This window comes from Plodia interpunctella, chromosome 12 (genome assembly GCF_027563975.2).
Source record: "Plodia interpunctella isolate USDA-ARS_2022_Savannah chromosome 12, ilPloInte3.2, whole genome shotgun sequence".
Classification (NCBI taxonomy): domain Eukaryota; kingdom Metazoa; phylum Arthropoda; class Insecta; order Lepidoptera; family Pyralidae; genus Plodia; species Plodia interpunctella.
In genome coordinates, this window is record NC_071305.1 from 4599551 (window position 1) to 4626759 (window position 27209).

A 27209-nucleotide genomic window follows, 5' to 3' on the forward strand; every position below is an offset into this window, starting at 1 on the left:
ATGTCAGTGTCGTCTTTCACTTCTGCTTGGATTTGGAGCAAAAACATTTCAAATTTTTTAAGCCTATTTTTAGTTTTTCCCACGTTTTACATTCAACTACCAGTCATTTATTCGAGTTGCATTTTCCAGTGGTTTAGTGGTAATCTTAGAGAGTTATCTGAATAAGATGGGTCGTAAATCGCATTCAAAACATCCTAATAAGAAGAATCCTGCTAAGGATAACAGAAATAATATAATTCGCAAAGAACTTGCAATTTTGGTAGATAAATTATTGAAATTAACTAGCGTATTCCAAGCTGCGACTCATACATCTAAGAGTTGGGACCACCACCTAGAAATCAATGCCATTCTAAAAGAAATAGTGAATATTGAAACCCCTTTCAACAGTAAAGCTAAAAGTGGTCCACGTCAAAAGAACATTGATGTGTATTTGAAATGGTTAAAAGAAAATGGAGCACAATTTGAAGGTAAGCAGTAACCATTGTTTTGTGCTAACATTCACTTTGCTTACAACTTTATAACCTTGACCAGATTAAGTATAATTGATGGTTTTCCAATTCATTATTAATTTTATATTAGAACTGTTAAACAACTATAAATTTGTAATCTATTGATATTACATTAAATATGCTTGACATGTTTGACATCACCCAATATGAAAATTAAGTTATTTTTATACTCTTTCGTACAGTCCACACAATATTCACTCTACATGTTGATGTATTGAATTTCTATATCATGTCTGGAAACAAATAAAGAAATTAAAAATGGATACCATTTGAAATTAGTTATGTTAAGTTATAAGCATAGTCACAACATTAGACTAAAGTGCCAAGTAGACCTATTCAAGAGATATAAAAAGGTTATTAATTATTATAAAAGTTGAGATTCATACTTACTATTCCATCATAACAGAGAAAATCTCTTATATTATACTTTTCTACATTGCAGGAGTTGAAATTGGTGAATATGAAGATTACGAGCTGGGATTGAAAGCTGTTAATAATTTTAAGGAAGGCTCCTTACTTCTTACTGTTCCAACCAATGTCATGATGACCGAGCAGAATGCTCGTGAATCTAATCTTGCAGCATTTATAAATGTTGATCCATTGTTGCAAAACATGCCAAATATTACACTCGCATTGTTTCTGCTTTTGGAAAAAAATAAAGATGGTAAGTAAAAGAAATTGTTAATGAAAAGATTAAAGTCCCCCTTTATTAGTCTCAATACAACAAAAAAAAGAATTGAGCTTGCATTATTTATACAAAAAAAAATCATTTTGTGTTGAATTATTTATATGTATTAAAAAAAAATTATTAATTCCAAATAAATCTATTCAAAAAGATTTTGCATTTAATGTGAAATGAAATAATTTTATATTTTCTCCTTATATAAATTTTAATTCTTAATGTTTTCAGATTCTGTTTGGAAGCCATACATTGATGTTTTACCTGACAAATATTCAACTATACTCTACTTCACTACAGATGAGTTATTGGAGTTAAAGGTACTAAATAATTTTGTGTTTATTACATTTAGAATTATGTATTTATTTTATTTATTATTTACCCTCTTAGACATTGTTGTGATAAAAAATGCCCTGTGGTACTTCTCCAGGTCTATACTAAAGGAACAAATTTCATCAAGATTGGTCCAGTCAGACAAATAGACGTCCAAACTTTCAAATTTGTAGTATTAGTAGAATTATAGTGACTTAACTATTTTATTGCCTCACTAGAAAATGCAAATCAAATGTTTGAAACCATAAAACTAAATAGTAGAATTTTTGACAGGCTATTTTTCTGTAAAATTAAATTATAGAACAAAAATTATTTTCATAAATTTCAGCCTTCACCAGTATTTGAGTCAGCACTGAAACTTTATAGAAGCATTGCAAGGCAGTATGCATACTTTTACAACAAAATGCACACATTAGACCTACCAGTTTTAGAGAACCTCAAAGATATTTTCACATTCGAGAGCTACAGGTAAATAATGAAATTCATTTAGATTTTATAATTTAATAAATATAAAAGATCTGAAAATTATAAAAAAAACTTAATTAAATTCTACATACATTGCACTTGCCACGTCATAATACTGAAAAAGTATATAAAAGAATAAATATTCAAGTACCAGTACCTTGTGGAATCATAGCAAAATGGTAAACTTTTATTTAACAAAATATGTTATAAAAGATATAGACAAGGGGCTATCCCACAAAATGTAAATCCCTAAAAACTGTGCCCTTTGTATGCCCTCATGAAGTAATAGTATAGTGCAAACGTTGTGCATACCAAACATAGTCCCCTGTCTACTATAGACTATGAAATCTTGAAGTACCTTACAATTAAATCAGGTCACTAAAAATATTAATTATTAACAACAGGACTTTTCTTATTTTAAATTTACCCTTCAATTACAAATTTTAATTAAATTGGTGGTTTCCTTGTGTGTAATTCGTTAATACTGAAAGTCCTGTATCAATTTAATTTTCTTATTTAGAAATCTTATACTTACAGCTCAGTCTAAAATGGTACTATTACTGGAACGGTTTTCTTAATGTATCCCACATGTATTCCGGAGAGTCCTTTCCGTGATGTGACTCCAGAGTGTTCATAGTATAAATATTCGAAGATGACAACATGGGACTAATACTTCGCGTACTGCTATTATTTTTATGACCTTTACGGTTTTCAAATACTGGCGTTGGAATCCGCTCACTCGGAAAGTTTCGTTTCTTCTCTTTCTTTTTCTGCTGAATGCATTTAAATGCAGCATATGTCAATAAAAACAAAACCATAGATAAGCCGACTATGCTAGCGGTTGCAACGGTTACTGATTTTGTGTTGCCAGGTATAGTTAAGACACTAGGTCTTCTTGTTCCCTCGCTTTCGAAAATCTCAATCTTTTCATCTGATGCAATATTGTTATCAAAATCTTTGAGGTGCTGCAGATCCTCCAACACTATCACACCGTCGCCATCTACATCTTCTTCCAATGTGATCCTCTTGTGTGTTGATGGTGGAGATATTTCTGAAATTGTTTAAATTTACGTTAGATAGAATCTCTTCTTCATCCTTTTAGTTTAAAGTAAAGACAAATTAAATTAAAGGCAACGAGCTATCGTACGCAAATGAGATCTCATACAAAGCGGCAGATTGGACCTTGTGCAATTGAACACTTGGGACAAAGGAAATTAGCATTATGTTCCGTTTCTTCTCGTGTAGAATAAGCATTTCTCTTTCTTGTATGTGCGAAAATAATTTTATATAGAATGAAGTCTATATTGGTATGTTTTATTCGTCTACGGTTTAGAGCAATACCTACATACAGGAAATTGTATATATTATTACCTGTCAAAGCTTGTAGCTAATATCTGACGTCATCACCAATATTCAAAATGACAGAGATCTGATTTTTTTTAAAGCATGCTCTTTTTTTTCTTAATGCATATTTAGTTTAGGTTTAATACATACCTCTTCTGTGGCTTTCTGTAGCTGTTTGCTCTGTTTCGTTGTTATGATGTCCCTTGCGAATCATAGAAAATATGTCATTCCAGCTCACCATGTCTTGGTTATTATTCAGCGTACGACCTTCTCTATGCATGTGATCAACAGTAGAATTATTTACATTGTCACTATTTGTTCCATGTGGTATGTTTTCTGAATCGTGTACCGTTACATGAGAACTTGTATTATTAGAATGATTAAATAATGACATTATACCCATATTTTCCGCATTTTCATTAACATTATTACCAAAGTCCATAACTACTGGTATATTTTGTATATAACTTGATTGTGAAGTACTAAGTGAGGTTGGTTCAATTGTTGTAGCTTTAATAGTAGGATCATGTGAATTGGCGTCTAATAATGCTCTTAGAGGATACGTTTCTTTGGATATTGGTTCTATGAGGGATTTAGATAAGAATGGCTCGGGTGGATTTGGTTCCCGTGACGCATTGTGAAATATATCAGCCAGGTGTACATGACTAGAACCACGTTCTCGATGCTCCACTAATTCATTAAGTGTCATGTTTCTTTCCATAAGTATCTTGGAAAGTTTGGCGCTAGCTGTAACAATAAATCAATTTACAGTAAAGCTTAATAATGTTATAATATTGAATAATGTAAGTAAGATAGTATAGTAGAAACTAAACCCAGTCTTCACCATTAAAATAAATTAATAATATATTAATAACTTACTGCGTGTATCATTCAGTAATTCTTCTATTTCGAATTCAGCTGTTTCTTCAGTAGGTCTCCATGGTGAACTAAATCTTGTCGTCGTTGAAGGCCTAATCGAAGTTATGGGAGCTTTTGAAGCCCTAGTGCTACTTTCTGTTTGTCTAACTTTGACCGTGGTTATAAAATCTTCTAAGGTATCAAAATCTTGATCATCCCCTAAACCAGCTTGCTTTGCCGTAGTGGTTCTTGCAACAAAATCTGAAGATGATGCTAAAGTACCGAATCCGAAAATATTTTTTATAACCTTGTTTTCAGGTGCTTCGGTAGTAGACATTTTTTGCTTTAATCGTTTCTTTTTGAGTCTATTGAAAGCATTTCTTCTTACGTTGGATGCATTTAACTGTGTCACGATAGGAATGATAATTGGTTTCTCAGTGATATTAAAGTGTACTATGGTTGTAGGACACTCTGAGGTTGTGACTGGTGCTTCAGTTAGATCGGTGCTGGAAATTTCAATGTAACTATTATTAACGTTTGATAGTGTATCATCAACGTCAGTTTCCACTTCTGCATCCGATGTATCAAAGTTAATTACAATTGTTGTATCTTCAGTTATCATCGAAGTTGTCGTCGGCATGCTCGTCGTTGTAGATATTATGTCTGTATCATTTTCATTTTTATGCGTATTTGATTGTGCTTTGACTAGGAACGGTATCATAGTTATCCATTCCTGAGATTTTGTTATATTTCTTCTATTTGGAAATCTTTTTAATCCTAGTGCCGCCATATCTCTGCTTAACGGACTTTTAAATGTATTATTGATCATAGGTCTCAGTCGTAATTTTTTTCTTAATCCAGGTGGGAACCTATGTCTATTCATGTATCTTATAGGTTTATTTGTTTTATTTTCCTGTTCTTTTTCAATTTGGTCTAAGTTTACTTCAGTTTCTTTATTTTCTATGTTTCGTATCTCTTGTGGCAAATTTGTTACTGACGTATTCTCTATATTTTCTTTAACCTTACTGTTGAGGCTTGAGGGATTTTTACTCTCCAGTGCTTCTATTTCCAACTGTTCTTTCCCAGAATCTGATTCAGTAACTGCCACAGTGCCAATATCTTTACGGCGAACTGTCGTGTCTTCAGACTTCAAAACTTTGATAGCTTTCTCTTTGCCGTGAAGTAAATCTGCTAAAGTAAGATTATGACGCTGCAACATCTCGCTTAAACTGCTGCCATTCGATCGTTTTAATATATCTTTCAACGTCAAGGGAGACAGGTAATGTTCGTTCTGAAAATAACACAATATTATATTAGTTTTAAATTGAAACTACCCTGGAAATATAAATTATCAATGTAAGTTGACAATCTACAGAATATGAAAGTTTTTATAAACAGTAATATCAGTTATCTTCTAAGTTATTAGATACATACAATAGTTTATGTTGGCATGTTGTTGGTATGTTTACGTTCGCTACTTCCTAAATTAGTTTTAAAAATATTTATAGTTTTCAATACCTTTTTCGTTTCTGTTTGTAGCAGGAAAACTCCTTTCGTTATCAGTATTCAAGTTAAGTATATTTTTTTATCAAAGGCTGTTTATAAATCTAAATTACTGAGATTAAAGAGAAAAATATGCATATTATCTTAGTTTTTATTATTTTAGTATCCCTAATGTGTATAGCTTCATTGTTACAAATTCTATATACAAATATTAACAAATATAAAAATATTTACCAAGTAAAATCCAATTAAAAATATTGTATTCAATTAATAATTTGGATCAAACTTATTATTTTTCTTGGATTTGCTTATTATTTTCATAATGTACCAAAATGGCACATTATGAAAATTATTAGATGACATTAAAAACAAAACGAGTCTCCTTGTTACAATTCAGCCGATATTGGGAACACTATTATTAGATACTAATTTAATTTCTTCTTTTTTTATTCCAAAAAGTGCCATACTATGTACTACGACTACTTAGTGAGTAGATAGGATAAGTGAATACAACTTTATTACTACTTAGGTAGTGGATAGGTGATAAGTAATGTATTATTAAGTATATTTTCACAATTTTTAGTTACATTTGAAAATATAACATTATTATATACCACGCTTGAATGATTATCGTCAGCAGGTCTTTTGTTGCATCCTGGCATCTCTTTCACTGGTATTTTTCTTATAACTCGAAAATTTTGCGGCGATAACCTTAAGTTATACGTTACAGGACCTATATTTAAGGGGTCTGAATTGGTATTATAGCTACTTTTCATTTCACGTGTTTGTTGTCTTATATAGTAATCATCATAGTCAAAATGAGTTCTTACTGATCTGGATATTTTTTTGTTAATTATATTTTTAATTTTCTGTTTTAGTTCGTTATAAAGCACTTGAATTTCTTCCTAAAATATTAAAACATTGTTTATTAATTTGAATGAGTGCGTGGAAACCTTATGGAAACTATTTAAATATGTTCCAATCCTGTGGATCTATAAAGACATATTTAGATTTATTTATATTTACTTTTCCGTTGTACGTATACAAACAATAAAAACCTATATAATAATTTATTAAAGAAGGTACCAAATCTTCTAGATTCCATTTACACGCAAAGAGTCATTTTTGAACTCCCAAATTTACCGTAACTTTGTAAAATTTCCCGAATACTTCCGAAAATATTTCTGAAAAATTCAAAAGTTTCAGACTTAGGCTATACTTTATATAAAGGATTGGGAAATTCTGGATTTATTTTCAATTCATTTTGTCAAGTATATCATCTTTATTTCACTTTTAATTAGGAATAAAATTTTATGGATTGTCTTCTTAAACACTAAACATTTAACTTATAATTTAGGATTTTAGATTTTTTTGAACTTAATGCAATAGGGTAGATGACAAATGTTTATTTTTTACAATTTTCTGGCCTTGTCATCTACCCTATTGTATGACAAATTCAGATATTTATATTTACATTTGAGACCATATCCACCATAACCATATCAGCCTACCCAAATTCATCGCAAATCCGTTGTTATTACCGCGGCATCTGTGCCACGGTAGTAAGGTCCATGCAGGGTAATTTGTACAGTAGCGGACTGTTGTCACAAATCTTATACCCATACTGCAAAATCTACCTATACTGCGTTTGGGAAATATAACAAAATTTTATAAGTATCCAATGTTTTTTTTCACTAAATGCCTGTATAAAGTAAAAAAAAAATATATACTAAAAGAGTCAACCCACCTTTTGTATCTCAAGTTCTTGTTCAAGTTCACTTAGTTCATTTATCACTTTATCATTTGGTTTAGGGTTTTCATATGAATGTTCCATTGAGAACTCAGACAACGATATATCACCATCATGTTTATCTGATTTCTTATAAAGTATGTCTTTTAAAACTGAATCGGGATTTAATTCTTTGCTTGTCGGGTCTGTATATTCAATATAACCAGGATTGGGAGTTCTACTAAAGCGTTCATCACTATACGCATCAGTTTCTTCGGAGTCTTGTTGTTCAGGGAATTCGCTTAGTTTTGTCAACGGTTCAAGTGGAGGCCTTTTTCTTCTATTTCTGCGAATAGGTCTTTCAGCTTCTATTGCCTCATCACCCCATCGATTAGTTCGGGCATTGATTCTCTTTCGTCGTCTTCTCGTAGTGTCTGTGGTGTGGTATACGTTCTCATAGTCAGCGTCTTGAACCTTCGGTGGTGGTTCGGCATAAGAATATCTTTCTTGAGTTATGTTATCTTCGTCGGACACTTCAGGACGTCTCTTTCTTTTTCTACGCCTTTTGGGTTGTTCCTGTGAATGTTGACTCCAAACGTTGTCTGAAGCATGGCTCATTGCCGGCTCCGCCTTCACAACTCTCCATGGCTGGAAATTAAAGATAATAAAGTCAGTTTTGTTTTTAAAGGTACGTGATAATAAATATTTTATAATTTCTTATTTCGAAATTATTTTATAAAATTTGTAGCCAATGCCCTGTTGTAACCAATTTATAGTCCGTCATTGAAGTTCATCAAACTTGATGATAATAGCTATACAAACATTGCAAAGCATGTTCTTTCCCACATCATTAATTACGCGACTGTTGTCACACAGTGATGCTTTTTCTAGCACATCTTTTGAAAGGAAAACTTCTCTATTACACAACAGCAGACGCTCCATATACAACACATTGTTTGCTAATAGTCGAAAAAATCTCGCGAGTCGCGTGTGAAACATCGACTGTATTATTTGGCAAAAACGTTTCTGTTGCTGCTGTTATTAATCGCTAATTACATGTAATAGACTGGCGATTGTGCGTGTCTCTGTAAATAGTCTGCTAAAAGCTAGAAAGTGTAGCCGATTTATTGATTTGCCATAATTATATTATTGGCGTTGTGTTGTGTTAATAATACATCTTGCATTTGTGGATATCACCGACATCTGATAACTGTTCATGTCACAGATGTAATTAAAAGAAGTGTATTTTTTAGATTTATACACTTATTTTCAACTTAAGTGTCGCTGGTCAACCATAGGATCAGTCGGCGTTTATATTACATAAATATTGAGCCAAAAGTCTACATTTTTTATTGTGGAAAGGAGATTGCGGTTAATACAAATGTTAGTTCAATAATTTGTGTTTTTTATAGCAATTCGATTCCGGTTTTTTTCTTTCCACCAGCCACAGTAAAAAATAAAATGAGAAAGTTGAGGCGGTAAAATTGTGTAATATTTAAGTTCATTCCTATATATTGATATAGTTAATCTCATAGCATCATCAATGACAACAACTACACAAATGTCATGCAATCGATCCATTACCGATCAAGACTTATCGATTCTCTGCTACCTACTGACTGCGGGTCTGAGATTTCACACACGGTATCAAGATTGTACGATCAAAGGTGTGGCAAGTCATTCACATATCGTTACACCTTATAAAGCAACTCGATGGAGTAAATAGGATAATCATATGCCTTACAAATTGCATGTTTGAAGTTCTGCGCAACAATATATATATGTACATATAATTATTTTTTCTTGTTAGCTGTGTGGCTGTATGCTTTAATTTAATAATAACACCAAATTCGTAATAAAGTATCTTCATATCTTTGGGTAGTTATCGTTTTCTAATTATATTACTAATGAGAGAGTCTGTCTGTCACGTTTTTACGGCTAATCTACTGGTCCGTTCTTGTTGAAGGCTACAGCCGGGTGGAGCTGCGGGCAAAAATTAGTTGCAAATGAAAAAACTAAACTGTATACTATACACAACCAATTTATGTATAATAACATAATGTAAATGTTCCGGTGCATATCGACTACACTCAGTCCATAAAAAATCCAACAACCAACTATCAATTCGTCACACATTAAGCAATTAAAAATCGATCAACTAAAGCTCACATCGCACGCGCTTGTTCAAATATGATTTAGTTATCTCATCGCTAACGAAGAAGAAAGCTGTTATAAAACCGATGGCATAACACAATGAGATGAATGAAAGTTGAAAGCGCCCATACCGGTTCTCGGCCAAGGAACTCTGCAGTGTCAACAACGGTGACTTTTGTTAATTATATTTATACTTTTTATTCGACGTACGTGCGTAATTTAAATAATTCGTCTGGTTCTCGGAGCTCACGTAATATCTGGTGAATCGGATTTTGCTTGTTACTTTTGGGTGAAGGAAATTTAAAGTGAAATTCAAATATTTTTTTCAGAAAATAGAGTGAAGGTCTACCTTTTCGCTTCAAATTTTAAGAAATATTTATCGAAGCTACAAAGTATACCATTTCGGAATTAAGCCTGCTGAGAATATTATTGTTTTTGCCATTATCCCGTTGATCGCGCAGAATCGAGATACAAATTAGATAAACAACTGTTTGACTGGCGCATTTGCACCGGTTCGTGCACCGTCAAAAAGAATTGTTTTTGCGTTTGATTTCTGGGCATAATATACGAAATGCAGTCCTAATGGTTGTCTACCGAGTACCTAATAATAATAAATAACCTAATTAAATCACGGCGCGTGATCAACTCGCTGAACCAATTAAGATAAAACATCAAGAGCACTGAACCCATTAGAATTTATAAATTTCACGGTCGAGATGCTATCACAAGTTTATACCAAAAATATTGTGTCTTTATTTAAGAACGAACACTCACGTATTGATCTCAACGTGTGGAGTTAACAGTTCAGTACTAACTTTCAGACTAGGTACCATGTTCCTTCGGATAATGTCAATTCCAATGGTTGATTGACCATTAAAGATGCCCAATACCGTAGAAGAGGTGATTAAGAGCCGTCCTTTAATCACGTGATTTTTTTTAGCATTTTTAATTCCTCGTTGTCCATAAAAAAACGTAAAATTTTGTATACCATATAAAATTATACACATCAAATATATTTTATAATCGTTATTACACATTTTAAAGTTACACATTTATTACTTCATCTTCGACTAGTAACATATGTTTATAGATTTAATTTTTACATAAACGTCAATATTACATTCTTCATTCCAGAACAATTTTTACTGTGTTTGAAATTACTACAAATAGAGCACAAATTAAAAATAAATATACAAAATAAAATGATCAAATGCGAAAATTATTAAGGATTGATTGAAAGGACAGCTGGTTTTATACTGAGAGGTTTTTATAATAAAAAGCGACTAGCCAAGTGTGGCCGGCTATCGGTAGCCTATCAATTTATCTAATTGTCAGACGTGCGCAGTGAAGGCACGCTCCACTTGCTAGTACAGCCACATGCCCTGATTTCTATATAGACACCAGTTTCTAGGCAGGATGCGGTTTCACTGGAGATGTATGAGGTATTTATTAGCGAAGCTATGGAGTTAAAGTAAGCATAAATGGGAAATTCTATTCCGAGAAAAGAAAATCGTAATTGCTACGTGTAGCTCCCACCATATAATAGGACCAAACTTTGATAAAAAATAGTTTGTCATTGATAGGAATTGACAACCCAAAATTTATGATTTGATATGATTGTACTTAAATCTGGAATATCTATGATTAGGTATTTGAAAATGACATTTATTCATTTCAAAGTTCATTCGACGACCTCGGTGGCGTAGTGGTAAAGTTCTTGCCACTGAACCGAGAGGTCGAGGGGTTCGATCCCCGGTCGGGTTATGATGGAAAATGATCTTTTTCTGATTGACCCGGGTCTTGGATGTTTATCTATATATGTATTTGTTATAAAATATGGTATCGTTGAGTTAGTATCCCATAACACAAGTCTCGAACTTTGGTGCTAGTTCAATCTGTGTGATTTGTCCTAATATATTTATTTATTTAAAGTGGAAGAGTTTAAACATCTATAAGACATATATATGCTGTTGAACCAGTTATAGTCAGCAGTTTATGAGATAAATTCTAATTTTAAAACAATCTCTGTGAAAACCAAGTCATTTTTGTTTCGTTAATTATGATATAATTATATATAATATAGAGGTATAATCGATGCTTTTCCTACGGAACCCTTTAAGAGTCCAAGTCACACTTAGCGACTTTTTCCTGTTTGGAGAAAAAAACATTAGATTTAGTAACGGCTAGAAACCACTATCACAACATTTCTAACGGTAAAAGAGGAATATTTCCTAAGACGACTGAAGTATGCCAGCCCATACCATATCTAGTTGGCTTATAAATATTATCCATAACGATAACTACAGAGCTGTCCATATTGGTTCAATCTATAGAATATAAACAATCGCAGTAGCTTTTGAACTTTGCGAGATAAATATGAAATACATAGAAAAATATGATGACAAATGATCTTATTATTAATTATTTTAAAAATAAAAATCAGAATAATGAGTGAAAGAAAAATATATTGCTATCTGGAAAAGGATTGATTGAGAAAATAAATAATTATGGATATTATTGTTAAGTACCGAGCATATTTATGTACATATTTTAATGAAGTACCGAGCAAGCACAACAAAGGCTTTCTGAAATGACTTTATTGACGATTGTAAATGCGCAGCTTTTAAAAGACCATATTCAAATGAACATAATGCCATCTGTTCTAATGATATAGTGTTAAAGTAATATGAAAGACATTAGTCTTTGTGATTTAATTTGGACAGGTACACTTAATTGGTATTTATCTACATACAAAGCAGTCTTAAATATTTTTAATCTTATGTTATCTCATTTAACTTGCTGCTGGGGTATTAATTCATAATTTCTAATTTCACATATTTACCACCCTACCCAAATTATTGCCATCGTTAAAAACTATTGAGATTCTTAACCTTCAATCGATTTCCATCTGCTATTATTTGGCACCCTTGTCATTATTTAGATCCATTGATTTATTATCTAAACGGTTAATGATCTTTGCTTTGTGGAAATCTTTACTATAGACAGAATGACATAAGTTTATCTAACAATCGTCGTGAGAGTTGCCTTCGATAGAAACCTGATCTCCATGAAATTAGTTTAGAACAAGTCATGGTGGCAGAAAATCGATTAAACTTTGCAATTTCTTTTATTTTGTTTGTGTAGTTACTTACAAAGAGTATAATCTAAATAATTTATATGAATATATTATATTTGATTTTTTTAAAATTTGAATTGATAAAATGAGATAACTGGTTGAGTCGTCTTATTCCATAAACTTTAGCTATAAAAATTTATAACTTATTCTTAACTTAGTTTGTGAAAATTCAAAGAGAATTCCACTCGTTTTGTATGATCCTTATATAAATAAAAATCTTTTAAATCTATAAATTCTCATAACTATCACAATCTTGCTCTTCTGTACAATTGTATAAGTATGTAATGATTTATCTAATCAATAATTTTTACTTTTAACTCAATTATTTATTTTATTCGAAATAAAACAGCAATATTTACATAATGGGTAATTAAATATGCGAAGAATAAGTTTGGAACGTACCTGTTCGTAACTCCCCGGTTCAGTATTCAATGCTCTCGGTCGCAAATCATATCGATACTCCTGTTCCAAGTCCTCCTCAGCAGAGTGTACTATGATGACCAGCGCGGCCAGCGTGCTCAACAACGGCATGGCGTATCTCCAAAATATACCCATATTATATCGAAGGAAAACTTCTCGACCTTACAACGCACCTTTTAAAAGTACGTCACTATGATCACTCGCACTGCACTATTGAAAACTTCGAAAGAATCGAAAACCAAGAATAGCAAACTGAACGAAAGGATGAAGATAAGAGAAGAAAAGAGGAAAACAAAATTCGACCGCTCACGTGCGCTATTCGTCGATTTTTAACGTACCGGCTCGAACATTAAACTATTGGTTTTGTTCTATTTTCACATCATAACTATTTGTAAACAGACCGATATCGCGGTAGTTGATACTTAACGAAGGCAATTATGTTACTGGTTGTATGGCGTCGAGAAAAATGCTAGATTTCTCGCGCGAGTTTCCCGCGTTTTTTCTTTTTCTGCGTGAAAGTGAATATGGCGGCACACGTTTGCGCGCGGCGAGTTGACGCGTTCGAGTGACTCTGCGGAAAATGGTTATGCTAATCGCGCGCCCCGCTCGTATTTTGATAATTTTTTACTTTTTATTGGAGGTTCAATAGCTAACAATAGGCTTGATTTGAAAACCCGTAATAGGTTTTGAAACACTTGTATGAAAGCCATTGGTTTTCATGTTCATTGTTCATGATTGGTAGCCGGAGCCACCGGAGCGGATCATTTATTGTTCTTGTTCTGAAGATGAAGACGCTGCATATGCATATTGCATAAGATAAATGTAGTGTTAGTTACGTAGACCTAGACAATTTCTTTGTTTTGACTTTATCATGCCAAATATTTGAAATTTATTTTTACTAGCTTTTGCCCAGAACTTTCGCGTTCACTATCCCTTAGGAATGGAATTTCCAAACATCATTTCTTAGCGAGTCACAATCTTTGTTCCTGCCAAATTTCATCTTAATTGGCTGTTTGGAGATAGTTTGGTAGTTTTGGAGATTTTGTGTAATGTTTTTAGTATGTTTCATTAAAATGTATAAAAATGTTTTTCACTAAAAGGCATTATTTTTAAAGTCGCTCTCCAGCATGCTAAGCTCCGTGTTTTAAAGCCTCCTAAGCTGCGCTACGTGTATATTTCGACACGTTTTTCATTGTTGGATATAACTTTTCTTTAACGTATACGAGCCGAATTGCTAGTTTGTTATAAATTCCTCGTGTTTACTGGTCATCAGTGATTCATATTCAAAATGGTAGCCAATAACAAAACAACAACCATTGTTTATAAATAAATTTATAACAGAATAGGAGCATTTGTTTGTTCAATCTGAATAATGGCTAGGATTTATAGTTGACGTTCACGTTTTTATGAGTGCCTTTTAATTATTTTTTTTATTATTACCAAAATAGTCTAAATTTTTCTTTAAAATTTATCACTCATCTATCCTAACATAAAGCCATAAGTCATAAAGCCTATTTTTCAATAAGTTATTTGTTTACTATTCTCTATTTGTACTGCTACATAAAATGTTGTAGCCTGTCTGTAAGTTTCTAAATCTTGCATTTCCATATGTATCGTTGCGGATTGGCAGTATTATGTGAAACGGAATGCGCTGGCGAGACGCGCCGCCTCCCGCGCGGAATGTGCGATGGTCCTACCGAATGCACACAGCGTTGTCACCGACCACGCTATTATACTTTAAGACTGGAAAAACACATAATATATGAAAGGAAATAACTAAAATCCCCCGACACTATGTTGTGAACATATGAGAACATAAACTTGACTTTTCGAAAGGACTTATTTTGAGATGCAATCGTTTGATTCCTTGGGTTTCGAAACATTGATTGTAAGAAAACACAGCATTTTTTATCTTATTTAAATGAATAAAAACTACGTCCTCAAAATCTTTTATTTCTTGGCTTGCTTTCTGCCTCTGCTTTCATCAGTAAAATCAAAATCAAATCATTTATTCAGAAATTAGGCCTTCACAGGCAATTTTTCACGTCATAACTAAAGAAACTCAAGAAAGAAAGAAACTCATTCAAACCGTGTTGGTCCCTATTATGCCAGAAGGGCTTACCATTTTTTAAATATAAATTTATGTATAATTTTTTATCAGTAATATAACAATGTAAGTACACAATAAAGTACATGGTCAAAAGGTATACTGAAACATATTATGATTGTGATCAAGTGCTGATGAAAGGAAAATATATATACCTATATATATATATATATATATATATATATGTATATATATATATATATATATATATATATATGTATAATTAACCAAACAAAAAAAAACTTTTAATAAATGATCGAGCTGACCAGTTCCCCCTGGCAGCACCCGTTCACGAGTTGACGCGTGAGTCAGCCATCGCGAAGCTCAACCACAATAGAGGGAACCTCCCGATCCGATCCACGACAGTATGACATGACTTCATTACGGTGGCAGATAAGCCTCTACAATAATCTACCACCGCTTACTAATAACTATGTTATTACAAAATTTGTTCTAAAAAACTATGAACAAACACTTTTAATGTCTACTCAGCAATTTCCGTATCATTAAAAATGTTCACTTGCCATATTTCCTAGTGGCATTCTGTGCCAAGCCGCCAACAAATGTATTATCGAAGTCGCTTCCGCATCATCGCGACCCAAGTAATCGAGCGCGGATCCAACCCTTAAAATAGGTCGTGGTCATAGCCACGCGAAAATCGACCTAGTGCGAATCGGAGAATTAATTATGTTTACACTCCTAAACAATTGTGTTAATTCTCCGATTCGCATTCACTCTTGATAAGTCAATATATTTTCTTAACATCAATATTTTTAGACATATATATTGACTTAACAAGGGTCATTTTAAAAAGTTGTTCATTATTTCCTAAATTTAAAACTTACAAATGTACTCCTAAAATCTTTAAATTTATTAAATGATCGAGATTTTACACTGTGTAGTTATTAATTATCAAGTAAATTATTTTCTTGATTCAAACTTAAGACAAAGTGATAAGGCAATCTTAGCGTGTGCCCATCTTGTCCACAACGGTGGATCCGCACCGCGCTTGCAAGTAATCCAATGTTCACGCCTACTTGCGCCAAAGTGTTTCTCTCACCTGCTGTTAGCTATTCTAAGTTAAAGGTTGTGTAACTGGCACAAATAATTTCACGAATTACTTCAAATTATATACCGGTGACAATGTTAAATGTAAAACTCGATATTTTGTTAACATTTTAATAAAATGTTGTTTTGGCACGAGACTCAGTCCCGTTTACAATTGAATTATGAGATAATGATATAAGAAGCTAAATGCATTACGCTGTTGGAGTAATAGCAAAATTACTTGATTCAATGATTGATTAAATCATAGGTTATTATTATGGCGTACTCAATGAAATGATTACTTGATCTATACAGGCGAAAGTATTTTAATAACAAATGGCGATGCACTCTACAGTGCCAAAAGTGCAATAATATTATTTTAATAATACAGTTTCAAAATATTTTATAATGATATATCTTAGTTTTACTTTCTTTTTTACAAGTATTCGTGGGACTTTATTCAATTACCGCAATCTGTTCTCTAACAAGCCAATACAAACGTGTAATCTCCCAACAACCGTCTAAATGATTTGTCTCCATACGAATAACCTTCAGTGGCGTAGATAGATAACAATACGCACAAAAGATTTAAACGTGAGCTCCCACCCCATATTCTGTTCCAAAGTATACCTACTACTGACTATTTAAAATATTCTTATGACTATTTAAATCCCTAAGTAGTAGAAATAATTTGTTAACTTTTCTCTCAGTGAAACGTCGTTGTACAATATTGAAGTTATGCAGCACAAAGTTAACATTTATGTTATTGTATGACTAAGTTTTATTATATAAAATTGTAGCTTTTTAAACACTAGCTAAATTCTCGCAGCAGGTTTGGCGGTTAATGTAAACTTTAAAGCAATGACTAAAATTGTCTAAAAGCGACTAAAATCTTGGCTCTCCCATACAAATTAGAAAAAGGTCATTTTCCATCATGACCCGACCGGGGATCGAACCATGGACCCCTCGGTTCAGAAATTTGCACTTTGCCACTGCGCCACTTAGGTCATCACTTTATATTTTTACCGGGTCTATGTTAAACTTAATACGTAGAGCGTACGACTAAAAAATGATCGGTGCTCAGAATTTGGGGCCCCATGAAATTGGGGCTTAGTGGCACGACACTTTTATCCTTCAGGTAGCTACACCACTGCTATAACTAACAGATATAATCTGTACAGGTCATTGTTTTCATTTTCTTGGTATAGAGAATTCGCATGGCTTTTACTTTCTTCAGCACACGCGCGTAATATGGTCTATGCAGTGGTTCTCAAACATTTCACAACAGCGTCTTTTTAACAATATTACGTAGTATTATGGTCATTTTCTTTATAATATCTTAACCGTGATCTTCACACAAAATGTAGTCATTAATATGAATTATAACAAGATGCAGTAGCACGTTAGACGCCTGCTGATTTAGTTATTGTATTAATATCATTTTTTTTAATATATGTCATGTATCCAAATTATCATTATGTAGTTTCATCTTAAAAGCTTAAATTCACCTATTTTGCTTTTTTGAAGAATTAACTTAGATGTAGATATTGAGAAACATTGCTATAGTGAGATCGGCGTGAGATGGCACAAGAAGCTCGTTACAGAATATAACATGCACGATCGATGTGGAGTGACAGACGTGGACAAATATTGTATTATTATCTCTGCAGTTCGAAATGCCGCACGCCATTACCTCCGGCAATTTACGTGCAAAGGATGTTACGATGGCGCACGTCATATATCAAACTAGAGACCTCTGCCATAATTTTATTTTCAAATCCGACTAATATTATAAATGCTTATGAGGATGTGTGTATGTACGTTTCTTACTCTTTCACGTAATAAAATCTATTGGACCGATTGTTATGAAATTTGGTACACAGGTAGAATATAACCTGGAATAACTCATTGGGTTATCTGTTATCCCCAAATTCCCACGAGAGCGAAGCCCCGGGACGCAGCTAGTATAATATAAAACGATACAAATTCATGTCATTGCAACTAATGGTTTTAAAATATACTTTCACTGAGTATATATAGCTTCCTGCATATTAGCACTAATAAATGTGTCTTTCATTATTTCTTATAATTAAATCAAGTTTTTAAGTTATGTTAATAATATTTCATCTTATGCAAAATAACTACGTAATATTTTATTAACTTTAGGTAAATCATCATTATTATTATCATTATCATTACATAGTATAAAACAAAGTCTCTCTGTCCCTATGTATGCTTAGATCTTTAAATTTACTCAACGAATTTTGATGAGGATTTTTTAATAATTATGATTACTGAGGAAGGTTCAGGTGTATAATTTATTATGGTTTTACCCGAGTGGATCCAGGACGGACGCGCGGGCCGCTAATAAATAATTCCTTCATTCACCTATTACTAGAAGAAGGTAACTAAACTATTATTTTATTATTACTTATTGGGTATGCAATGCATATAACATGCATAATATTCATCCTTGCGAAGCCGGGCGAAGCGAAGCGAATTCATAATATTCACCAGTGCGGGACGGGGCGGATTGAATCTTTTTGATCAATATTCAATTTAATTAAAGTGTAAATGAATTTGAGTGAATAGTCAAAAATATTATTGCCAAAATTTAACAGCATTTTTTCAAGTTAGTATGTGTTTTAATTTGATGTGACGTTATCTTGATCCACATTTGTTGCTGATTACGTTTAGTTACATAACTTTGTAATTTACGATTATAACTGAAACATAATATGCAATGTTTAAAAGTCGGACATAAATAGCTTTAAAATGCAAATTGAATGCGATAAAAATCTCGAAGATTTTACTTAAATTGCGCATTTAAGTCTGAATATGATTTGAAACCTTTTTGACATTTAAAACCTAACCCCAAATGAGGAATAATAACGTTAAAATGTGCATGTAATGTATCTAAATATAAATGAATTCACATTTGAATTGTTAATTATAATACTAGGGGCCGTCCCGGCTTCGCTCGGGTAAAACACCTAAACGTTTCTCATGTTGAGAATTCGTTGCGTAGTTTTAAAGATCTAAGCCTAAGCATACATAGGGACAGACAGACAACGGAAAGCGGCTTTATTTTATACTATGTAGTCATCATCATCATAACGTGTGTGTTATTATTGCTAACACTGGTGTCAGGTTTTATTCAAGTCGCCTAAAGGCATCTTACATGACATCGCTATGTAATGATAGACAATTACATCCACACTTTGATATGATACACATTTATGTCAAATAATATTACTTGCTTGGAAATATTTATCTTAAATGATTACCTTTAGGCGTGAAAGTGAAATTACCAGAGGTTAATTAAACTGGTTTAACATGAATCGTATTCGCACACCAATGGTTCCGCACTACAAGTCTCCTATTTGAAAACTGTGAATCCGATGATGCAGAGGGAACGTATAATTGTATACCATAATTTTCTAAAACTTTTGAAGAAAACATTTAAAGAAAATCTATACCGAGTTTACTAAAAGTATTTTTTTATTTAGATTTATTTTGTCACCTGTATAGCATGTAATGTTAGTTTTTAGGCTTAGAGATAAAATGTTGTATATAACAACTATGAAAAGATTTACCATTGACGTAGAAGATAGCGACTTTTGAATAAAACGCGCGCACGATATTCCATTTACATCATATATTATTTCTGTATAGAGGCTTCAAGATGTAGAATTATTAATAAAACAAAAAGTTATCATCAACAGTCTTTTGAACGTTCCCACTGCTGGGGCATTGGCCTTCCTTACGGATGGATAAGGTGTTTAGGGACTACGCGGGCCCATTGCGTATTGGCGGGCTTTAACTACTGCAAATACAACCGGGACCAACGGCTTTACGTGCCTTCCCAAGCACGGAGGAACTCAAGACAATTTTAGTCACCCATCCAATGGCCGACCATTGTGAGAGTGTCTTAACCGCCACTGTCACAGGCCAGAGTAATCAAAATAAATGCGTAAAATTTTACTTTCTAATAGTAAAATAGCTCCTACTTAATTAAATATTTGCAAGCATTGAATGTTATAATAGCGGTGCAAAAATATCCGCCAGTTGCAAGAAGGTGAATCCAAATAAAGAAAATGCAATGGGCATAGCTATATCATTCATCAATGGTATAATAACCGCTTGCAAGTATCAATTACGTCCATGCCATAGTGATTAAATTCCTATATAATACATGTTATTTCTTAATTCACAACATCACGTGGAAAGTGTAACATGCATGCATAATTTATGCAAATATCTACATCTAGTTTCTTGCGAATAAAAACTTTTAAATGGAATTAATGTAATAGTTGACAAAACTGAAAGTTGCACGTAACACGTTACATGAAAGCCTCTGAGAAAACAATGAACGAAACATGCGGGAAACAGAACTTTATATAAGAGTAAAATTCCATTAGCCTTTTTTGATAACTTGAACTGTTTTTGAATTACGTTGAAATTTCCCTTCCTACGTGGCGTGTGGTCACCACGCCCCGTATTTGGAAATCCTGGGTACTTATTATCACAGATATTTGCCTATAGTTCGGTTAGTGTTGTAATTTTTTAGCATTTTCTAAACTGTTCAATAACAACTATTTAACACGTTGTGATAAAAAGCATTAATAGCTGATAAGCACAACATTCCCAAAGAGGGGCAGACGAGCGGTTGTAAAATCACATTAAAAATAAAAAAATATTTACCAACCCCGATTAAGTATCAGGATGTCGAAACTAAGAATGCAACCTGATAGTACGCTCAGATGAGAGAGGTTAAGCACGTTTAATAATAACTCACTATTATATGTCCAAAGAATAAAATTACCAGGGTGTTGGATATTCATGAACGTATCTCTCGTATATTTGTTATGTGTTTTCCGCTTCCAAGAATGATCTACGCATACACGGTCCATACAGATTCTACCTAGATACAGATACTATCTAGATTCCGTTTAATAAAACATACAAGGAGTGGCCACACGCCGAGAAATTCTAACATTGCGTGACTATAGTTTAAACGGCGCCTTACAAATATTGGAATAATGCCAGATTCCAACTTCTTTTCTTCCTATTAGAAATAGGATCATTATGTAAGTACTAGCTTCTGCTCGCGACTTCGTACGTGTTCTTTGTAAAAATATATGTTTTCCCATTCTTGTGAGAATTGCTCTCTTTAAAGCTTATACATACGAAATCGGCGCTTTGTTTGTCAATCAGCTATATAGAAGGTTTTGATATATATTGATGGTACTTAGATCTCTAAAAAAGCATTTATTCAATACAAAGTTAAAGACATACCGAACTGAAACCTGGCAGGGTTCATCTGTGTACGATAGTCGCTACACATTTTGAAATAAAGTATTTTAGCCTAAATTGATAGAGAAATAGGATTAGCCTAAAGAAATAGGATTTTGCTATTCTACTACATCTCCTATATCAGAAAATATCATTGTGATGAATTGGATTATTAATTGGTATTTAGCTCCACATAGATTCGCATCGAGAAATGCGATTGTAGGTTATTTCGCTTAATCTACTATTAAGATTATAATAAGATATTAATTTGAGTGATAGTTGTAAATAAATCGCAGCGCGGGCTTCAAGTCATAATAAGGGTTGATGAGCAATAGTAATAGAATATTGTTTGTGTGGCTTGATGCCCGCGATATCTATCAATCAACATCTCAAAAGAAACATTCCATACAAACACAACTTAAAATAAACCATTATTTGAAACTCGTTCGCACATTATAAGACCATAAATGCAGAGATTACAGAGTAGAAACACTGTTTATAAATGTTCCCAGCGGTTGAAAGTTTCTATGTAAATTATTTCGTATGTCCACAGATGGGCAGTGTCTACAGTGATGACGAGGCAAAACAACATCCAGCTGGGTAAAAGCGAGATCACAGCATTTATACCTCTGTGGGATATGTGCAACCACGAACACGGCAAGGTAAATTATTATATCAATAATAATAATATTTAACGAAAACCCAAAACAATTGTTGTGGGGTCAGAGTGAAAAATAACTTTTACAGATTCAGTTGTATCTTTATAACCGGCTGCCTTCCTGACTGACGACCTGAACTCTGCTTGGAAATGCTATTTTATAATTGTTTGTTAGCTCCACTGGCTATGTATGGGTGGATATGGAGTGTTCCTATTCTAAGACGGAACCGCTGTGTGTGCGTGTGAATATAGATATTTGTCTGCAGCCGAGATGTGTTGTGTCCGTTTCTGTGTTTGTGTCCATCGGACCCACAATACAAGCTTAGTGCTTAGTGTGGGCCATTGAGAGTTATCCTTTATTTGACCTGATTCCAGATAACCACAGACTTTAACAATGAGCTGAACAGAGGAGAATGCTATGCCCTCCGAGACTTCAAAGCGGGCGAGCAGATTTTCATATTTTACGGCGCGCGCCCCAACGCTGATCTGTTCTTGCACAACGGGTTAGTAGTTTCATAAACACATACCGTCTTGCTAAAAAAGGCCCGGTTCGCATTATGAAAACCTCGTTCTCATTTTGAATAGTGTTAACTGCCAAAATGCGAACCGGGCATTAGTAATCATCATCATCAACAGCCATTTAAACGTCATCACTGTTGGGGCACAGGCCTTCCTTATAGATGGATGAGCATTAATTGTAAATAATATATTTATTTAGTCACTGTAACTACGCCTTTTTGCTTCATGATAACGATATCATGAAGCAAAGAGAGGAGATCCCTTCCTAATCCTAACTAATATTATAACTAAATGTGAAAGTAAATTTGTTTGTTACCACCTCGCGCTCTATCTACTACTCAACCAATCTATTTGAATTTATTCGTAGTTTGAAGTGTGAAGAAGGACATAGAGTACCTTTCAACCTTGAAATATAACTGTTCCCGTGGGAAATTCACACGGGCGAAGCCGCGGGCAAAAGCTAGCCTTTAATAAATTTGACGATAAGCAGGGATGTGGGGTACGAAGCACTGCCGCCTTCTTACCCACATTTAGTTTGACACCCAATAAAGATGCACGGCGTGTGTGTAAAACTTGATATACCGAGTTCTCTCTATATTTTGTCCATGATGCAGCTCCCATTATTATTCCACATAGTGACAATACTAATATTATTGTGACAAGTAAAAGGCCTTTCACAGGTAATATAGATACCTTTTAAATCCTCCAGCATGCCTGCAATTTCATTTACGTCAGCAAGTGAAATTGCCATGTTGCATCTGGTTCACTGAATCCGTACAAATGCAGGGTTTCCGGAATCATAACATCTGATGTAATTGCTTTATACAATCGATTCTCGATCAAGGATTGTGAACGCCGCTTGATCGATGTCATGGAGTATGCGAAAACCAATAATTTTGTACATTCAATAAGGAATGTAATGCCGTTAACTTATCGGAACTTGGGCTTCGAAGATTTATGGTTGAAAAAGAAACTTGGAGATTGTTCAGATGTGGAAGAGAGATTTTTAAGCTTGCATGAAAAATATAACCAGAAATAGAAACCAAAAATATACAATTTCTAAAAACACAGAAATTGTATAAATGTAAATAAATCTTTGTTTATTAAAAATTGGTCGCCACAGGACAGGCACTTTGCTTAATGTGTAAATGTGCTGTTGTAATTAATATATAATCATTACATATTATACATAGCATAAAACAAAATTCGCTTCCCGCTGTCTATCCCTATGCATGCTTAGATCTTTAAAATTACTTAACGGATTTTGATGAAGATTTTTAATAGATTGTATGATTACTGAGGAAGGTATAGGTGTATTATATAATTTATTATGGTTATGACCGAGCGAAGCCGGGACGGACCGTTAATAAATCATTCCCTCATTTACCTATTATTAGAAGTTAACTTAACTACTATTTCATTTATTATTACTTTTTGGGGACGCCTGTGCAAGCACCAGTCCTCCCATACTGAGACCATTTCACCCAGAATATTTTATTTATCACTTTTGTACCTATTTAATTTCCAGGTTTGTATACCCAAACAACCAACACGATAGCCTCTCTCTACCTCTCGGAGTGAGCTCCAGCGACCCTCTGCGGGAAACCAAGGTGTCTCTTCTCACGATGCTTGGGCTCTCTGCTGTTACCCACTACAGCATTTACAGAGGAGATTGCCCTATTAGCCCGGAGTTGTTGGCCTTTATTAGGATATTCAATATGAATCAAGGTAAGTTTATGTATACATATTTTCATCCCACCAATATTATAAATGCGAAGTTTTTATATGTTTGTTACTCAAACACGCAATATCCCCTGGACGGATTTCGATGAAAATAACCTGGAATAGCACATAGGGCACTTTTTATCGTGAAATTGCAAGGAAGCGAAAACCCAGTGCGCTAGTGTTACATTTCTCTTTGATCTATACACAGACATGTTAAATTTATAACCTTCTGATGTTGGGCGTTACAAATTAAAATGTTATACAATTGCGTTGGGGTAGGTACTTAGATTAATGTACTTCTTTGTAGTTTCACGTGTATGAAAATGTAGTACGTATTTTTTACACATATAACAGCACTATTGAATATTATTCAAACAAATGCAAATATTGTAATTCATGATTTATGTATACGTGATTAACATAACGATAAAAACTTTCATATTGGCACTTTTCATAATCAGTCTTATCATACATCGATACCAATCAAGTATAAATAACGAGGAACTCCAATCGATCACGAACGCAAAACATTTTCCGGAATATTTCGTATACATTTGGGATGTGGTCGCTAGTTTTAATTGGCCACAAATGAAGCATTATTTCCTAAATTAATTCGGACCGCGGGAAGGCACAATTATTTACTTAAACGTTATCATCCTACACATGAACGGACATTTTCAAATGGTAAATGGCTGCAAAAAACAGTAAACATAGTTACGATCAAAAACATGTTTAATTGGTGCGTGAAGACTGGATTGTAATGTAAAAGTGTTAGGAGCGTTCTGAGAAAAATCGTTTAGTTATGTCGCGGTGCTCGGACAAGGAATGTAGTGAAATAAAGTCTGATATCTAAATCAGGGGAAACGTTTACCATTGAGACACGAAACGCTTGTTTTTGTGGAACGAACTGTTTAAGAAAATATTCTTCTTTCTTGGTTTCTCGTGCGCTTTCGTCTGTATTTACGGTTGCCATTTGAGATTTTTTGTCTTTTAAACTTAGATTCTAATACGATTACATTCTTCTTTACCTGTCGATGCCATACAGCTGTTAAAAATTTCCCGAAACATAAGTTTAATTTTCCTTAAGTGTTTAGTATACTCTTTACTAGTAGTATTTGTGTACTCAACATTTCTTAGACTATGTACAATTCTAAATGCACACATTTATCGACATTTGTCACTTTCACTACGTATTTCATCACTGCCATGCTCTAAATGTTAGAGTTAGATAGCTAGACAACATAAAATCTTGCATTTAAGTGATGTTACATCACGCGTGTTAATTTTTTAAATCTGAAACTAGGTGTCTTGGTCAAAATTGTACATTATGCCACTAAACCACCGAGCCATGTACGAATAATGTATACATTCAAATTAATTATGTCTCGTCTGCTTTTTATATCTTTTTGAACGGATCTTTTGTGGTTAAGTTTTTATTGTCTGTATTTAAATGCCGTTTCAGTTGTTCCATCTATAATTGAATACAGGCAGTTCAGTACGGAACAGTTTTTAGGTTGGTAGTCATTGACTCCTAACTAAATTTCTGGTTTCTAAATTCGGTAAGAATTTCCAGATGAGCTAACAAAATGGTCGAGCCAAGGCTTACCAGGCGATCTGGTCTCTTCAGACAAATCATCTTCAGCCGCAGTGGGTGCTGACATCGACCGCAGAGCCTACACCTACCTGCTCACGAGGTGTAAACTGATCAAAGCTTCTTATAAGAAAATGGAGAAAGAACCGGTTACTTTACATAGGTAAGTTATATACATTTTTGAATGAACATATTCTGTTGGTGTTTCGGGTTAACAATACGCACGCGCGCACACTAGCGCCATAATTATTATTTTTTCTCATAATTATTATTTCTTATCTTTTATTTGCCCATTAGCAAAAACTAAAAATACAAATAATGCTATATATTAATAATAAAGGATTTTATTAAAGTATTAAAAAGTAGAAAGTATTCAAGTTAACCAAAATCAAAAATAATTAACTAAATAAATTGTTCTTTCTTTAAATTTGAAAGTTCTGCTGTGATTTTACGGCCGACTGACGTTTACCCCTCTTCGGAAATATTTGAATCCCTCAGTAGCCTTACACTCTCACCCACAGAAGGGGAGTGATCCTAATCTAAGGCGGGAACCACATGCCACAATGTTTAGACATTATTATTATTATTATTTTCAGGAATAATATAAAGCTACTAAAAGAATGCGAAGTACAAATTCTCGACCGTGCCATTAAATATTTGGAGGGAACATTACCAACGCTGACCGTCTGCGATCGACCCACGTGATTCTACAAAGTATACAATGTTTACATAGGTATTTTATTTTCAAATGAACAAATCATGACAGTATTGTGTTACTTATGCTAAGACTACTTTGTTTTTTAATTATTTTCGCGCAACGAATTTCTTAGTTGTATTGTTGTTTTGTTTTATAAGTTTATGAATTCAATCGAGTGCAATTTTTGTATTAAATAATGTAGTTTTATTTACTTATGTTGTTTTCTTTTAGCACATTGTCGTTTTGGTTACATAATATTTTTATTTTCCCGCGGCTTCTCCCGACTTTATTTCGTGCGTTCGTTCATAACTCGAGATGAAACCTATAACAAATTTTAAGTTAGACCGATTCGTTATACAACTGTGAAAACCGCATCAAATTCCATCCAGTAGTTTTTGCATGATGCGCGAACAAACATACAGGCAGACAAACAAAAATTC

At 33.5% G+C, this 27209-nt stretch overlaps 2 protein-coding genes across 3 annotated transcripts; one reads left to right on the top strand and one right to left on the bottom strand.

Moving 5' to 3' along the window:
* Setd3 (SET domain containing 3) lies at nucleotides 1-26980 on the top strand. 2 transcript variants are annotated; one of them, XM_053752240.1, is made up of 9 exons: nucleotides 1-467; nucleotides 952-1173; nucleotides 1420-1508; nucleotides 1850-1989; nucleotides 22133-22241; nucleotides 22613-22740; nucleotides 24285-24484; nucleotides 26109-26235; nucleotides 26669-26980. In XM_053752240.1, the coding sequence occupies exons 1-9, from the start codon at nucleotides 167-169 to the stop codon at nucleotides 26775-26777; spliced, it is 1425 nt and encodes a 474-aa protein (XP_053608215.1). In that variant the 5' UTR covers nucleotides 1-166; the 3' UTR covers nucleotides 26778-26980. The 2 variants fall into 2 exon arrangements, with proteins under 2 accessions (XP_053608215.1, XP_053608214.1); XM_053752239.1 differs by having other exon boundaries at nucleotides 2-467; nucleotides 26055-26235.
* LOC128674005 (uncharacterized) lies at nucleotides 2035-13688 on the bottom strand. The gene is made up of 5 exons (XM_053752215.2): nucleotides 13113-13688; nucleotides 7439-8068; nucleotides 4210-5479; nucleotides 3481-4077; nucleotides 2035-3037 (listed from the first exon to the last, which is right to left on the bottom strand). The coding sequence occupies exons 1-5, from the start codon at nucleotides 13263-13265 to the stop codon at nucleotides 2544-2546; spliced, it is 3144 nt and encodes a 1047-aa protein (XP_053608190.1). The 5' UTR covers nucleotides 13266-13688; the 3' UTR covers nucleotides 2035-2543.
* Nucleotides 26981-27209: the final 229 nt, after the last annotated feature.

What these genes read in the sequence shown, in the direction of transcription:
- Setd3 (XM_053752239.1), top strand. Translation starts at nt 167, where the DNA reads ATGGGTCGTAAATCGCATTCAAAACATCCTAATAAGAAGAATCCTGCT. An exon ending in GCAACCACGAACACGGCAAG is followed by an intron (nt 22,242 to 22,612) that starts GTAAATTATTAT and finishes ACCTGATTCCAG; the next exon opens with ATAACCACAGACTTTAACAA. An exon ending in GATATTCAATATGAATCAAG is followed by an intron (nt 24,485 to 26,054) that starts GTAAGTTTATGT and finishes AAGAATTTCCAG; the next exon opens with ATGAGCTAACAAAATGGTCG.
- LOC128674005 (XM_053752215.2), bottom strand. Translation starts at nt 13,265, where the DNA reads ATGGGTATATTTTGGAGATACGCCATGCCGTTGTTGAGCACGCTGGCC. An exon ending in AACCGGGGAGTTACGAACAG is followed by an intron (nt 8,069 to 13,112) that starts GTACGTTCCAAA and finishes TTTAATTTCCAG; the next exon opens with CCATGGAGAGTTGTGAAGGC. An exon ending in ATTACTGAATGATACACGCA is followed by an intron (nt 4,078 to 4,209) that starts GTAAGTTATTAA and finishes TTATTGTTACAG; the next exon opens with CTAGCGCCAAACTTTCCAAG.